Genomic DNA, 14054 nt, shown 5'->3' with positions numbered 1-14054 from the left:
AAAATGTAGCTTCGCTTGTGTTAGCAAAAATCCTTGCACCGGCCCTGAGCGCAGGCACACCCTATAAGGCTTTGCTTACACCAAAGCTTATGACTGAAATTCAATGCTTGCACTATAGGTAGGAGGGTCCAATGGAGAACCTCTGCACCTGCTCACTGCAATAGCTGTAACACTTTGTCACAAACAACCAGACTACAACTCCCAGAAGGCTCCGTGGCTGTCTCCATAACGCCATCTTCGATAAAGGCTGCCTAATTTCCTCACAGAAAAGCAAACAAGAACAGGTACACGCTCTCGGGAGCGAGGCTTGGGAAGCACATAGATCACTCCGCCCCATCTAGCCTGGCTCCTCCTCCCTCTTCTCTGTTTTTAAGTCTTCCTCCGCGACCGGCGCGTCACTATTTGGCGAGGTCACGTGACAGCGGTGCTCGTAGTCGGTAGTATTATTTATGTGTTCAAGAGGAGTCCCCAACGAGCGAAGACACCGGTGGCGGCAGTGACAGCACCGACAGCGGAGCCTAAGGGGGAAGCGACGCTGAGGCCCAGCCCCTCAGTCACATATATAAACACCGATCGAGACTGAAGCCCCGGTTAGCTGAGCCCCCGGGGAGAAAAAAAAAAAAATAAGTCCCGCGTTCTCTGTCAACGACCACCGTATTTTACAGCCCTCAGCACTGCAACCAACGGAGTGGGAGACCCCGGGGGGGAGCTGAAGCCATGTCATCTCCCAGCCCGGGCAAGAGGCGGATGGACACGGATGTTGTCAAACTGTATCCTTCTCGGGGTGCCGTTAACGGGGTGTGGGGGCGGTGGAACGGCAGGTAGTGTACGCTGGCTGCAGGAACTGCGTGTGGAAAGCCTTCATTGTGTCTGCCATTTTACCCTGTCATGGCTGGTGGCCCCCACAGGAGTGGGGTGAGAAGCGAGAATCTTCTGTAACCCCAGGGTGGCCTCGGTGCTGTGTACTCCATAAGGAGCTTATAGTGGGGGATGGGGACATCCTGCCTCATACTGCACTTCATAGAAGTATATAGTATCTATGTATACACTATCTGGGGGTGACCACCTCATAGAAGTATATAGTATCTATGCATACACTATCTGGGGGTGACCACCTCATAGAAGTATATAGTATCTATGCATACACTATCTGGGGGTGACCACCTCATAGAAGTATATAGTATCTATGCATACACTATCTGGGGGTGACCACCTCATAGAAGTATATAGTATCTATGCATACACTATCTGGGGGTGACCACCTCATAGAAGTATATAGTATCTATGCATACACTATCTGGGGGTGACCACCTCATAGAAGTATATAGTATCTATGCATACACTATCTGGGGGTGACCACCTCATAGAAGTATATAGTATCTATGCATACACTATCTGGGGGTGACCACCTCATAGAAGTATATAGTATCTATGCATACACTATCTGGGGGTGACCACCTCATAGAAGTATATAGTATCTATGCATACACTATCTGGGGGTGACCACCTCATAGAAGTATATAGTATCTATGCATACACTATCTGGGGGTGACCACCTCATAGAAGTATATAGTATCTATGCATACACTATCTGGGGGTGACCACCTCATAGAAGTATATAGTATCTATGCATACACTATCTGGGGGTGACCACCTCATAGAAGTATATAGTATCTATGCATACACTATCTGGGGGTGACCACCTCATAGAAGTATATAGTATCTATGTATACACTATCTGGGGGTGACCACCTCATAGAAGTATATAGTATCTATCTATGTATACACATAATATCCAGCGGTGCTGGAGGTGACCACCTCATAGAAGTATCTATCTATGTATACACTATCTGGGGGTGCTGGAGGTGACCACCTCATAGAAGTATCTATGTATACACTATCTGGGGGTGCTGGAGGTGACCACCTCATATATGTATATAGTATCTATATATTGCACATATAGTATCCAGCGGGGCTGGAGGTGACCACTTCATAGAAGTATATAATATCTATGTACACTTCTCATTCTCCTGGTATCCTGTTTCCAAGTAGTTGCGGAGTCCCAAGGCCGACATGGCTGTGGGGCCTGTTATACTGGGAGGGGGTCGTAGACCTGGAGCTTCTGTGGAGTTATTTTCATCTGTGGATCTCTGTCTGGCCATCTGTTTCTATATGCTGCGCTCTGTCTATTGATCTATTTCACATCTATATCTACTATGATCTCTCTAGTGATATATTTCACCTCTATCTCTCTACCTGTCTATCTAGTGTAGTGAGTCCTTTGTATTTCCAGTGCTTTGCTCTGTCGAGCCCTACTTGTTGGTCTGCCCTGCCAGCTGCATTATGTCATGTAGTGTATTAATACTCTGCGGTATCAGTCATGGTTGTGTCGTGTCTTGGTGTGCTCGCCTTATTTCTGTTTTTTATCTCTGATCAGGCATTTGTATTCGGGCTAAGGCAGGCCCCCATTGCTGATCCTTTGCTAGATTAATGAGGCGCGATGTGTGCAGGTACCTCACCCTAGAGCTTAAATTAGATCGCTAACCACAGGGTACACAGTGTGTTCACGTACGGTTTGGAACGAGAGGCTTTAAATACGTGGCTGCCTCTTTGTTCCTCTGTAGCCTCAGACACTGGTTTCTGAAAGTGTCATTTCATTAAAGGAACACAAAGAATCCGATTGGACTTTTTAGGTCTGCAATGCAGGACTCTCCTGGAAAGAGAGGGTCACCTGCCTCTGACAGCTCAAGGTGTATATTAGTAATGGAGTTGAGAAATGCCCCCTTGATTAGACTGCATTGGGCCTAGACTAAGCAGCTTGTCCCCGGCCCCCCCTCACCCCGGACGCTCTGGTGTGCAAAGTTAACTTTAGTGTCTAGATTGCAGACCTTGTATGCTTCCTAGGGGTCTGCCTGGCACCAATGGCTTTAAAGGGGCTGTGCTAGGGCTTAGGGAGGGGGGCTCTTGGCTCAGAAGCTGTTTTGTACGAATGTTATTCCTCTCCACCCTTTTATTTTGCTAGTAGTCCTTGTGCCCAAGAGTATTAAGTGGGAGAGGACACTATAGTTTTGTGGTGGTGGGCTTTCCGTGAAAGGAGGTCTTGTTAAAGATACATGGTGGAGCAGAGGAGGAATGTGTGACCCTTGAGATTCCTCAAGCCATCGGATTTTAACTGTGGCCTACATTCAGTCACCGTTGTATTATGGGAAGTGGGGTTTTCAGGTGTCCCAGGCGAGGGTTAATGTGTGGCTACCTTCCATTGTTTCTTTTGAGCAGTGGATCTAAGGTGGAAATGTTTAGGGCTTGGTAATGACAACTAGCTTGTAGAAGTTCTGAGTCATGGGGAGGTGTTCGCCCCCCTCCCTGCGGCTGGCCCTGCTACTTCTGGACTTCTTCTCCCCATAGATGTGGCATTGTGTTTGATACTTTGTCCATATGTTTGTTTTATACTTTGGACTCCTTTGTTTTATGTTGTGATTTAGTTGGCAGGAAAGAGGACTTGTAGTAACTGAGCAAAGTGTCTCCAAGTGCAGCCTGGGTGGCTCAGCCCCATGTAGGGTATCCTGGAGGCGGCCCCCTACCCCCTTCTGTAACTTGCTTGTGAAACTGTTGCATATTCCTAGAGCAGTGCTGAGCGGCTTGTTTTGTCAGCTCGCTGTCATATTATTGGCTGCTCTGTTACTACCCGGAAGCAGGGAGAGAGGACGGGCCAAGCAAACAGCTGATCGCCTGACAAAGGAAGCTCCTCGGTGTCTGCAGGATGTGTGGACATACCTGCCAAGCGATGACCTGACGTTAACACTTGCCGTACAGTGTGGAGACATATCGGCTGCGAGAGACAGATTGCATGGCATTACTTGCTGCGATTACACGCTCGCATACATGTTTTCTGATTGTACTGAAGCCATGTATTTCCACGACCGTATTGTATGAGATGTAAATTGAGGTTTGGGGTGCTTTTCTTTATAGGACTAGTCTGTGATCATATGGTGATGCTAGGGTCTTGTTATTGTATAGTCCAGTTATGATTCCCAACCTCTTCATAAGATGCACAAGGGGGTTCGGCATTTATATTTGACAGGGGGAAGGAGACAAACAGCGACACACCATGTTTTATTCTAATTTAGGCCTAGTTCACAAATCGATGAATAAGGGATATGTGCTGCGCACGGACTGCTCGCATACCTATTGGTGGGCCTTTACGAACATTTTTGCAGCAGTACGCATTAGTGGGGGGCTGAATGGTCAGTGGGGCTTTTTATCCCACACACAGACAATACAATAGATTGAGTTGCAATCCAAACCGCCCCCTTGGGTTACTTGCCTCTCTGTATTCATTTTTTCCTAACTTTTTAAAGGCCCGTACAACAATAGCGCAAAATAAGTCATGCCTTGTCATAAGTAAGGGAAATCCTCTGGCAGTGTGAAGGGGGGGGGGGGGGGGGGGACAAAGACCAGCTCTAAGACCAGCTCTGCACTGCCACTGTATCCTCGGTCGCCCCCGTATCTGTATTGTGGCCTCCAGCAATGATGTTTTGACATGGACATGTCACCTCTGTCATCACTGGAGGCCAGGTGACAAGTGGGGAACCTGGCAAGTAGAATGGTAAGGTGAGTATTAGGCTAGGACTACACAACGACATTTGTTGCGCAACTATTAGAGTAATGTCGCGCAACATCGTTTATAATGCTAGTCTATGGTGTCGCACTGCAACATGCGACACGACAGTCACAAAAACCATCCAAGAACGCAGTGCGGCACCATATAGACTAGCATTATAAAGTGTCACGTGACATTACTGCGACACATGTTGCCTTGTAATTGTACCCTATATTACACGTGTTGCTGTGTAGCCCTAGCCTTACTCACTAGATTTTATAGAACTGTAAGCTTTCAGTTAAAAAAAATATATAATTATTGGGATTTTGCACGTTACAATAAAATAGCATTTCTCACCTATGTGATATTTGTATACATTACTTTGCTGTACTTTAGTAGGAGAACGTTCTTTTTTTAATTTTTTTTAATTTAATTGAAACTCAGTGGGGGGGGTCATTAAGATGGTTTGTGCCTGTTTTTGCAGAGAAAAAGTTGCAAGACCCTGTTTTGTGACTTTATTCCTCCATGCATCAAAATTTTGTAGCACAGGCATTTTTATGCCATCAACTTGGGATTGGCGGTGACCAGGCTATTGGCCCTGCAAGTTCACACATTTACCCTTTTTCCAGGCGTAGAAATCTACTCCAGTGAGATGCACAGACGGCCTGAGGATGCCCCTAATTTTTCGATGAGGCTGCACAGGAAAAACAGTTTTTTGAGAAATAACCCCCAGTGACTGTTAATCTAAAGCTTGTTTTGTGGGTAGAAAATGAGCATAAAGTCCACAAGTCCCAATATGCTGTTGCTGCTGTAAGTATTACAAGCTTTGTTACCAGCTCCGACATGCAGGGCGCGCTGACTGTTTTAGGCCACGACTGCATAGTGTGTTCAGCTGTGTGACACCTGTTTGAAGGAGTTGAGTCACATTTGTAACACTTACATGCGATTTGCAGGAAAATAGGTTTTTAGCCTTATGTTGCACAAAAGTTGAAATCTGCTTCACTAAACTGTTTCAGATGAGCGTGTTCGCTGCATTAAACATGCTCAGTTGCCGAAGTGAACTCTGTTCCTCTGACCGCACTTCAATATAATTTTTAATGCTGTGTGTCTCTGCCCGTCCTTAACTGTCCACACCTGAATAGCTGATCATGGGGGTGCAGGTTGTTACCCCCCCCCCCCCCACCAATTAGCTGGTGATAACCTATCCTGAGAACAGGCCATCATTTAAAAAAGGCTCGGCAATCCCTGTAAAGGGATTATCCAGGTCTTTAGGATCGGCCATCAGTGTTGGGGCTCATGCACACGAATGTATCTTTTTTTTTTTTTTTGTCCATTCGGGTATTTCTGCGGACTGTATGTGGAACCATTCATTTGAATAGGTTTGCAAAAAAAAAACACTGAAGTTTCTCCGTCTGCATTCCGTTTCCGTTTTCCGCAAAAAAATGTCCTCATATTGTCCGCATTAAGGACAAGGATGGTACTATTAAGGGCCAGCTGTTCCGTTCCATAAAAAAACAGAATGCACACGGACGTCATCCATATTTTTTGCGGATCAGTTTTTAGCGGACCGCAAAATACATACCTTCGTGTGCATCAGGCCTAAGATTGATGTAGGACCTGACTAGAGTTGAGCGAACCTGCCTTTTGGCAGGTTCGTGTTGTAAGTGAATTTCATAATTGATTCCGGACTCTCGGAATCCATAACGTAATTCAACGCCAGCATGCTAAATGGAATTACTTTAGAGGTGTTCCGTTTGGCATGCCGTCATAATACAAGTGTATAGCCAGGAGAACGGATCTCTCCATCATGTAATTCACTTAAAAACCCAAACCCGAACCTGCCACAGGTTCGCTCAACTCTAGTCCTGACGCTCGGCACCCCTGCCGATTAGCTGTTAAAACCTGGCTCTCCCAAATCAGATGCTGCATAAACTAGTCCTTTTGGAAGTTTTTGTATTGTAAATGGGGTTAAAATCTTTTGAGGAGTAAGGCACTATCACACGTCTGTGTTCCTGATGAAGTGGTTCATCCTTGAAGATGTACGTGAAGAATCCAGGTTTGGTCCATGTGTCTGTTTTTTGGGGGTTTTTTTTGCCCTCCATGTGTCCTCTGTATTTTACACGTTGGTTTCCATCTCCTAGCAATAATCTGTGAAAACCATGGACCAAACATGGATGGTATCCGTATTGTCAGTTGTTTTCCATCTCCTAGCAATAATCTGTGAAAACCATGGACCAAACATGGATGGTATCCGTATTGTCAGTTGTTTTCACAAACCCATAGACAATAATGTGCGTGAGGGATCAGAGACAAAAATAGTGGGTACTCCCATGGTGTCACCACAGAAACCACTGATGTGTGAAAGAGGCCTGAGGACTTATTTACATGGTCAGTGTTGCTTGAGTTAGGGTATGGCTACCCGCGACTAGAAAGTTGTGTGACATTTGATATAATTTGTGTCTATGGTGTCACTATATGACACACAACATACTGCGATGCAACAGTTGCAAAATATACAAGCTGGATTTTGTGCCCCAAGTCACATACAACTTCTCATCCATAGGCTTCAATGTAAGTGGCACATAACATGCAACCCAACTGTGTTTTCATAGCTAAATCCCAGCTCTAAAATAGTCGCGCGCCAGCACATATTGTTGTGACATTTGCCTCTGTGTAGCCATACCTTGGAGCAGAGCATACACCTAATTTTGAAATCTCTTATTCACACGTCCATGTCGGTAATGAAATCTGTGACAAGTTGGTCAGTGATTCATCAGTGACAATTTCCATGAACAAGCAGTGTTTGTTTTATGTGATCATTTTTTGCTCTGTGTGTCATCAGAGTTCCGTTTACCTTGCACAGCTAACAATTTTCTGAGCATCTCCTATAAATGGTCCATGAAACACGGACAAAACACAAGTGTCCATGTTTTCATGGACCCATAGACTATAATGGGCGAAATATCCGTAAACATGGCAAAAATAGGGCATGCTTCTGTGCTAAAACCATGGACCCACGGACCATGCTACTACATGGGTGTGTGAATACACACATTAAAATGAATGGGTGCGTGTGCGGTCTGGAGAACACGGACCGCACACGTCTGTAAATCACTGACTGGGGAATAAGGCCTTACCAAATGTTGACGTGTGAAAAAGGCCTAAGGCTTTTCAGATGTGAAGACCATTTAGTAACTTCGCTTACAGATCCCAAGGTCGGCCTGCGTCAGCTTGGCTCCAAACAATATCCTTATGTATCCATTGCTGGCTGAGAATAAACTCTTTTTCAGTAGAGCAAAAATGCATATCAAAAGTATTAATGCAACCTTCATTGGAAATGTAAAATACTATTGAAATGAATAGGCTTGATAAGAGGTCTGCTTCTTGCAAGTGGGAGTGAAAGGTTGTTCTGGTAGCAAAGGGAGTGAAATGACTGAGGGGAGAGATGTATAGTGTATGGAAAGAAGTATATGTATTACCCTGGCTGACATGAAGTGAAACCAACTGTACACATTCTGCAGATGCAGTTATATGCATGTTTTTTCCAAGACGTCCCTCCATGACCGCACCACTGGAGGGTGTCCTATTGATCTCTGTAGGAACAGGTAGCGAGAGAGATTAAAAGGCCCCTCCCCGCCCCCACTCTCCAGTGTTCTTCCTGTCCCTACAGGGATAGGGAAGCGGAGAAGGAGTCCCTGCTTAGGGATGAAGAGGAAAAGAAGGCTGAGGCTGGGTCGAGGGGTTTATGCCTCTCCTCAGTCTCCGGTAGCCTAAGCTAGCACCCCTCTGGGAAGGGGTCCCCTAGCTCTTCTTCGATACCTTTACGGAGCTTGGTAAAGGGTCTGTTTCAAAACTCCTGCATCATCTCTGCCGATGCCGCTTCTCCTGAGGGAGCTCTGGGCTTGGCTGCGGCTCCTGGGCGTGCGTCTGTGCGTGCGATTGCCGATCAGGTCACGTGGCCAGAAGTGCGGGCATGTGCGCCAGAGAAGATGGCGGCGCCCGTCGTTGCATGCTGGAGGCCTTGATTTAGTGAGGCCTTGATTTAGTGAGGCCTCACAGGGGGCCTTCCATGGAATAAGTCCCCCAGGAAGAGGAGGAGGAGGAGCGGTGCGGCGGGGGGGGGGGGGGGTGTTCCTAATGGGGTAAGTCCAATAATATGATGGCAGCTGACGGGTTGAGTCTGTGCTTTATGGAGGTCCAGGTATCTGGAAAGCAGGAGGCTAGTACAGATTCCTCTGCCCAGGGTTATGCAAGTTACTTTCACTGTCCTGTTTGTCCAGCATAATGTATGGACTAGAGAAATCTCTCTCCCTCCCTCTCTAGGTCGAGAAATAGATAGAAGACCCATGTAGAAACAAAAAAAGGCTAGAAAGTGTGCGACCTGTTCTAAAAGACTTCTGCCATACAAAAATCCTTAAGTTTTGATAAGAGGAAGTTCAGGCGTCTGTCTAACCTGGTTCCATCCCCAGTCCCCTCTCCGCCACAGTCTGAGACCCAGGGTTCAAATGGGTTCCGACTCTGAAGACTATAGCTTATATTATTCAGAGGGAGAATTGGAGGAAGATGATCAGTGTTCCCTTCCTCCTTTTCAGAAGAATCAATGAGGTACCTCTTTTCCTGCAAGAATCTAGACCCCCCCCCCCCCCTTAACCATAGTAGGACAAACTATGGCGGTAGAAGATGAGGAACAGGCCCGAACTATTCAGGATAAGATGTTTGGGGACCTGAGAGCAAAAAAAGAGACTTTTTCCAGTAAACTAAAATTTGAAAGAATTAATAAAGGAGTGGGAAGATGCAGAAAAGAAACTGTATTTACCGCTTGAATTTAAATGCAGACTTCTATTCAATCTGGAAGAGACAAAATTATGGGAAGAAATCCCTAAAAGTCGATATTCAAGTAGCAAAGGTGGCAAAGAAAACTACAATTCCCTGTGAAGACTCATCTCGGATGATGGATCGTAAGATAGATGGAATATTAAAGAAAGCGTGGGAATCTTCAGCTGTGTCTATCAACACAAATATTGCTGCCATGTCAGTAGTAGAGCCATGAATATTTGGCTAGATCAGTTTGAAAACCATCTCAAATTAAAAACCTCTAGAGAGGAGATTTTGGAATCTCTACCACTGTTGAAGATGGCTATAGCTTTCATGGCAGATGCTTCAGCTGAGTCTATTCGTTTTTCGGCTCTGAATGAGACATTAACAAATACGGGAAGGTAGGCTCTTTGGCTTAAGTTATGGTCAGGGGACATGGCTTCCAAGAATAAATTATGGATTCTAGATTCTGTCCGTGAGGGGTTCAGACTAGAATTCCATTGTCCTCCTCCCCACGATTTTCAAATTATGGAATTTCCGTACAACGTCTCTACAGAAGCAGCTTCTAGCAGACATACAGAAACTTGCCAGTCTAGGAGCAATAATCCCGGGGCCTTATCCACAGGAATTCAAGGGACATTATTCAAAACTGTTCTTTATTTAAAAAAAAAAGGGGGGGGGGGGAATTCCAGACGATAATACATTTTAAGCTACTGAACAAATGGATTATATACCACAAATTTAAGATGGAGTCAATAAGATCTACAACTCCACCTATAACTCCGGGCGCATTCTTGTTCACCATAAACTTAAAAGATGCCAACTATCACATCCCCATTCATCAACTGCCCCAACAATACCTGAGATTTGCAATCCTAATCAAAAGAATCTACCACTACCAGTTCCAATGTCTTCTGTTTTGGAATATCCTCAGCCCCAGGTAAATTTATGAAATTGATAGCAGTAGAGTTGTTGCGATACCAAATTTTTGATTCGGTTTCGATACCATGAAAAAGTATTGCGATACTCTATACCATTCAATACCACACACAAAAAAATAAACCAAAAAAGCCACGTGCATGCCGCATTTTTAAAAATGGCGAATCGCACAGTTTTTATTTTATTTTTTTCTGTTCCGGCGTTCACCACCTAGATTTTTTTTGTATATTAATAGTTTGGACTTTTCTGACGTGGCGATATGTAATATGTTTATTTATATATTTTATATGTGAAATTGGGAAAAGGGGGTGATTTATACTTCATATTTTGGTGGGGTTTTTTTAATTCATTTTTTTTACACTTTTTTTATTAAATAACCATTTCCCCCTTAGGGGCTAGAACCTGAGATTTTTCATCCCTTGTCCTATTCAGCCTGATAGATCTCTATCAGGGTGAATAGTACTTCACACTGTCCCTGCTGCTCTGTGCTTTGTGCACACAGCATCAGGGATGTTACCATGGCAACCAGGGCTTCAGTAGCATCCTGGCTGCCATGGTAACCGATCGGAGCCCCAGGCTTACACAGCTGGGGCTCCAATCAGAAGCTGCCACTGAACCACCAATGAGGGGGAGGGGAGAGGACCCTGTGCCCACTGACACCAATGATTTTAATACTGGGGGGTTGAGAGGGGCTGGCCCACTGTGCCACCAATGATTTTAATGGGATGGGGGGTTGAGGGGGGGGGCACACTGCACCATCAATGATAATTACCCCTTTATACAGGAGGCGGGTACTGGCAGATCAGCGGCAGTTAACCCCTTAGAATAGGAGAGATACAGGCCTTGTCGATTGCTGAACCATACTTGAAGATCTTAGACGACCGTATAATACTAAGGCTGGATCCGTCTTTCTTGCTAAAGGTGGTCTCCCCTTTTCCTAGAGAACAGGAAATAGTTCCCCCCCCCCCCCCCCCAGAAAGGTTCAGGAGGAGCGTTTCCATTGTCTAGACCAGTGTTTCCCAACCAGTGTGCCTCCAGGTGTTGCAAAACTACAACTCCCAGAAGAATAATCCTGGCATATCTTCAGAGAACAGAATCCTGGAGAAAATCGGCTAATCTTCTCATTCAGTTTGGTGGAAGGAACAGAGGCGGCAAGGCCTTAAAACAGACCTTGGCTAGATGGATAAAAGGGACAATCCATGGAATCCTACAGACTTCATGTTGTTTCCTGCCCTTTGACTGTGAGAGCCCATTCGACCAGGGCCATGGCCGCCTCGTGGGCAGAGAAAGCGGAGTCCTCTGACCCAATTTGCAAGGCAGCTACTTGGTCTAGTTTTCTTACATTCGCTAAACATTATAGGCTAGATGTACTAGCCAACCAAGACCTGACTTTTGGATGGAAAGTCCTCCACGCAGTTTAAGTCCCAAAGTGGGACAAATAATAGTTTTCCCCCCAAAAAATTTAAAGTTTCAAGTAAAAAAACAAAAACGTCATTTCCCCAAAATAAAGTAAAAAAATTTATATCACAAAAAGTACAACAGCAAGTGATCAAAAAGGTGTATGCCCACCAAAATAGTACCAATCTAACTGTCACCTCATCCTGCAAAAAATGAGTCCTTACCTAAGACAATCGCCCAAAAAAATAAAAAAACTATGGCTCAGAATATGGAGACGCTAAAACATCATTTTTTGTTTGTTTTAAAAAAGCTGTTATTGTGTAAAACTTAAGTAAATTAAAAAAAAACTATACATATATATCGCCGCGTCCGTAATAACCTGCTCTATAAAAATACCACATGATCTAACCTGTCAGATAAATATTGTAAATAACAAAACAAAAAAAAATGCCAAAACAGCTATTTCTTGTTTACCTTGCCTCACAAAAAGTGTAATATAGAGCAACCTAAAATCATATGTACCCTAAACTAGTACCAACAAAACGGCCACCCTATCCCGTAGTTTCTAAAATGGGGTCACTTTTTTGGAGTTTTTACTCTAGGGGTGCATCAGGGGGGCTTCAAATGGGACATGGTGTCAAAAAACCGGTCCAGCAAAATCTGCCTTCCAAAAACGTGTGGCATTAGTTTCCTTCTGTGCCCGTACAGTAGTTTATGACCACATATGTGGTGTTTCTGTAAACTACAGAATCAGGGCCATAGATATTGAGTTTTGTTTGGCTGTTAACCCTTGCTTTTTAACTGGGGGGAAAAAAAATTTTTATGGAAAATCTGCCAATTTTTGAAATTGTATCTCTATTTTCCATTAATTTGTGTGGAACACCTAAAGGGTTAACAAAGTTTGTAAATCAGTTTCTAGAATGGGGTCATTTTGGGGTGGTTTCTATTATGTAAGCCTCACAAAGTGACTTCAGACCTGAACTGGTCCTTTTTAAAAAGTGGGTTTTGCTTCTAAGCCTTGTAACATCCCCAAAAAATAAAATGTCATTCCCAACATGATCCAAACGTGAAGTAGACATATGGGGAATGTAAAGTAATAACTATTTTTGTAGGTATATTTCTATGTATTATAGAGTACAGAAATTGAAACTTAAAATTTTATTTATTTTTTTATAAATTAAAAATGAAATATTTTGACTCAATTTTACCACTGTCATGAAGTGCAATATGTGACGAGAAGACAATCTCAGAATGGCCTGGATAAGTAAAAGCGTTTTTAAAGTTATCGCCACATAAAGTGACACATGTTAGATTTGAAAAATGGCAGAGTCCTGAAGGGGTTAAAGTCCACACCACAGGTAAATTTCTACTGTATACCCACAAGTGGACATAAATTGGGGTGCATTTGCACAGCTGTGTGTATTTTGTGTTTAGCAAAATGTGCATCTGCAAAAAATACAGATAATGCTGCACTCGTAAGGGCTCATGCACACAAACATATTTTCTTTCCGCTTCCGTTCTGTTTTTTTGTGGATTTGCATTCACTTCAATGGGTCCGCAAAAACAACGGAAGGTACTCTTTGTGCATTCCATTTCCGTTCCGCAAAAAAGTAGTTTGTCCTAGTACTATTGTCTGCAACTCGCGATCCAAGGCCCCATTGAAGTCAATGGGTCCACAAAAAATGCAGAACGCACACGGAACACATCCGTATGTCATCTGTATTTCATCCGTGTTTTGCGGATCCATACCGTATAAATGCTATACCCAGCCCATATTGCTCATGTGTTCGGTGATTAATATGGATATGGTGATTAATATGGATATGTTTTGTGGAATAACGGAATGGAAGAGGACTTAAATCGGAGATACGGAACAACGGATCTGTGTAAACGGACCGCAAGACAACAGTCGTGTGCATGAGCCCTAACAGTGCGTATTGTCCACCAAACGGACAAGAATAGGACATGTTCTATCTTTTTGTGGGACTGCAAAACAGACCTACATATGCGGACAGAACATGATGATGTGTTGTCTGCATTTTTTGCAGCCCCATTGAAATAAGTGTTCACATCTTCCAGTCAGCCAAAATACGGTCGTGTGCATGAGTTCACACTTCAGTTATTTGGTCAGTAATTTCCATCAGTTATTGTGGACAAAAATCGGGTGTGAATCGAAAAAATACAAGACAGGAGGAAATCCTGATCCTGATCTGAGTAGGCTTCACTACTGGTTTTGGCTCACAATAACTGAAATAACTGAAGTGTGAACTTGGTCTTAAGTGTGCTTGACTTTATGCACCTG

General features: G+C 44.1%; 1 protein-coding gene across 1 annotated transcript in view; it reads left to right on the top strand.

Moving 5' to 3' along the window:
- Nucleotides 1–339: 339 nt before the first annotated feature.
- The window catches only part of UBE2H (ubiquitin conjugating enzyme E2 H), a 46932-nt gene continuing 33217 nt past the window's right edge, over nt 340–14054 (top strand). Inside the window, exon 1 of the mRNA XM_044279987.1 lies at nt 340–770. Coding sequence (XP_044135922.1) covers nt 718–770 — 53 coding nt within the window. The 5' untranslated portion in view covers nt 340–717. The remainder of the gene's footprint in view (nt 771–14054) is intronic.

Source organism: Bufo gargarizans, chromosome 2 (genome assembly GCF_014858855.1).
Source record: "Bufo gargarizans isolate SCDJY-AF-19 chromosome 2, ASM1485885v1, whole genome shotgun sequence".
NCBI classification, from domain to species: Eukaryota; Metazoa; Chordata; class Amphibia; order Anura; family Bufonidae; genus Bufo; species Bufo gargarizans.
This window is presented reverse-complemented; position numbering and strand designations above follow the sequence as displayed.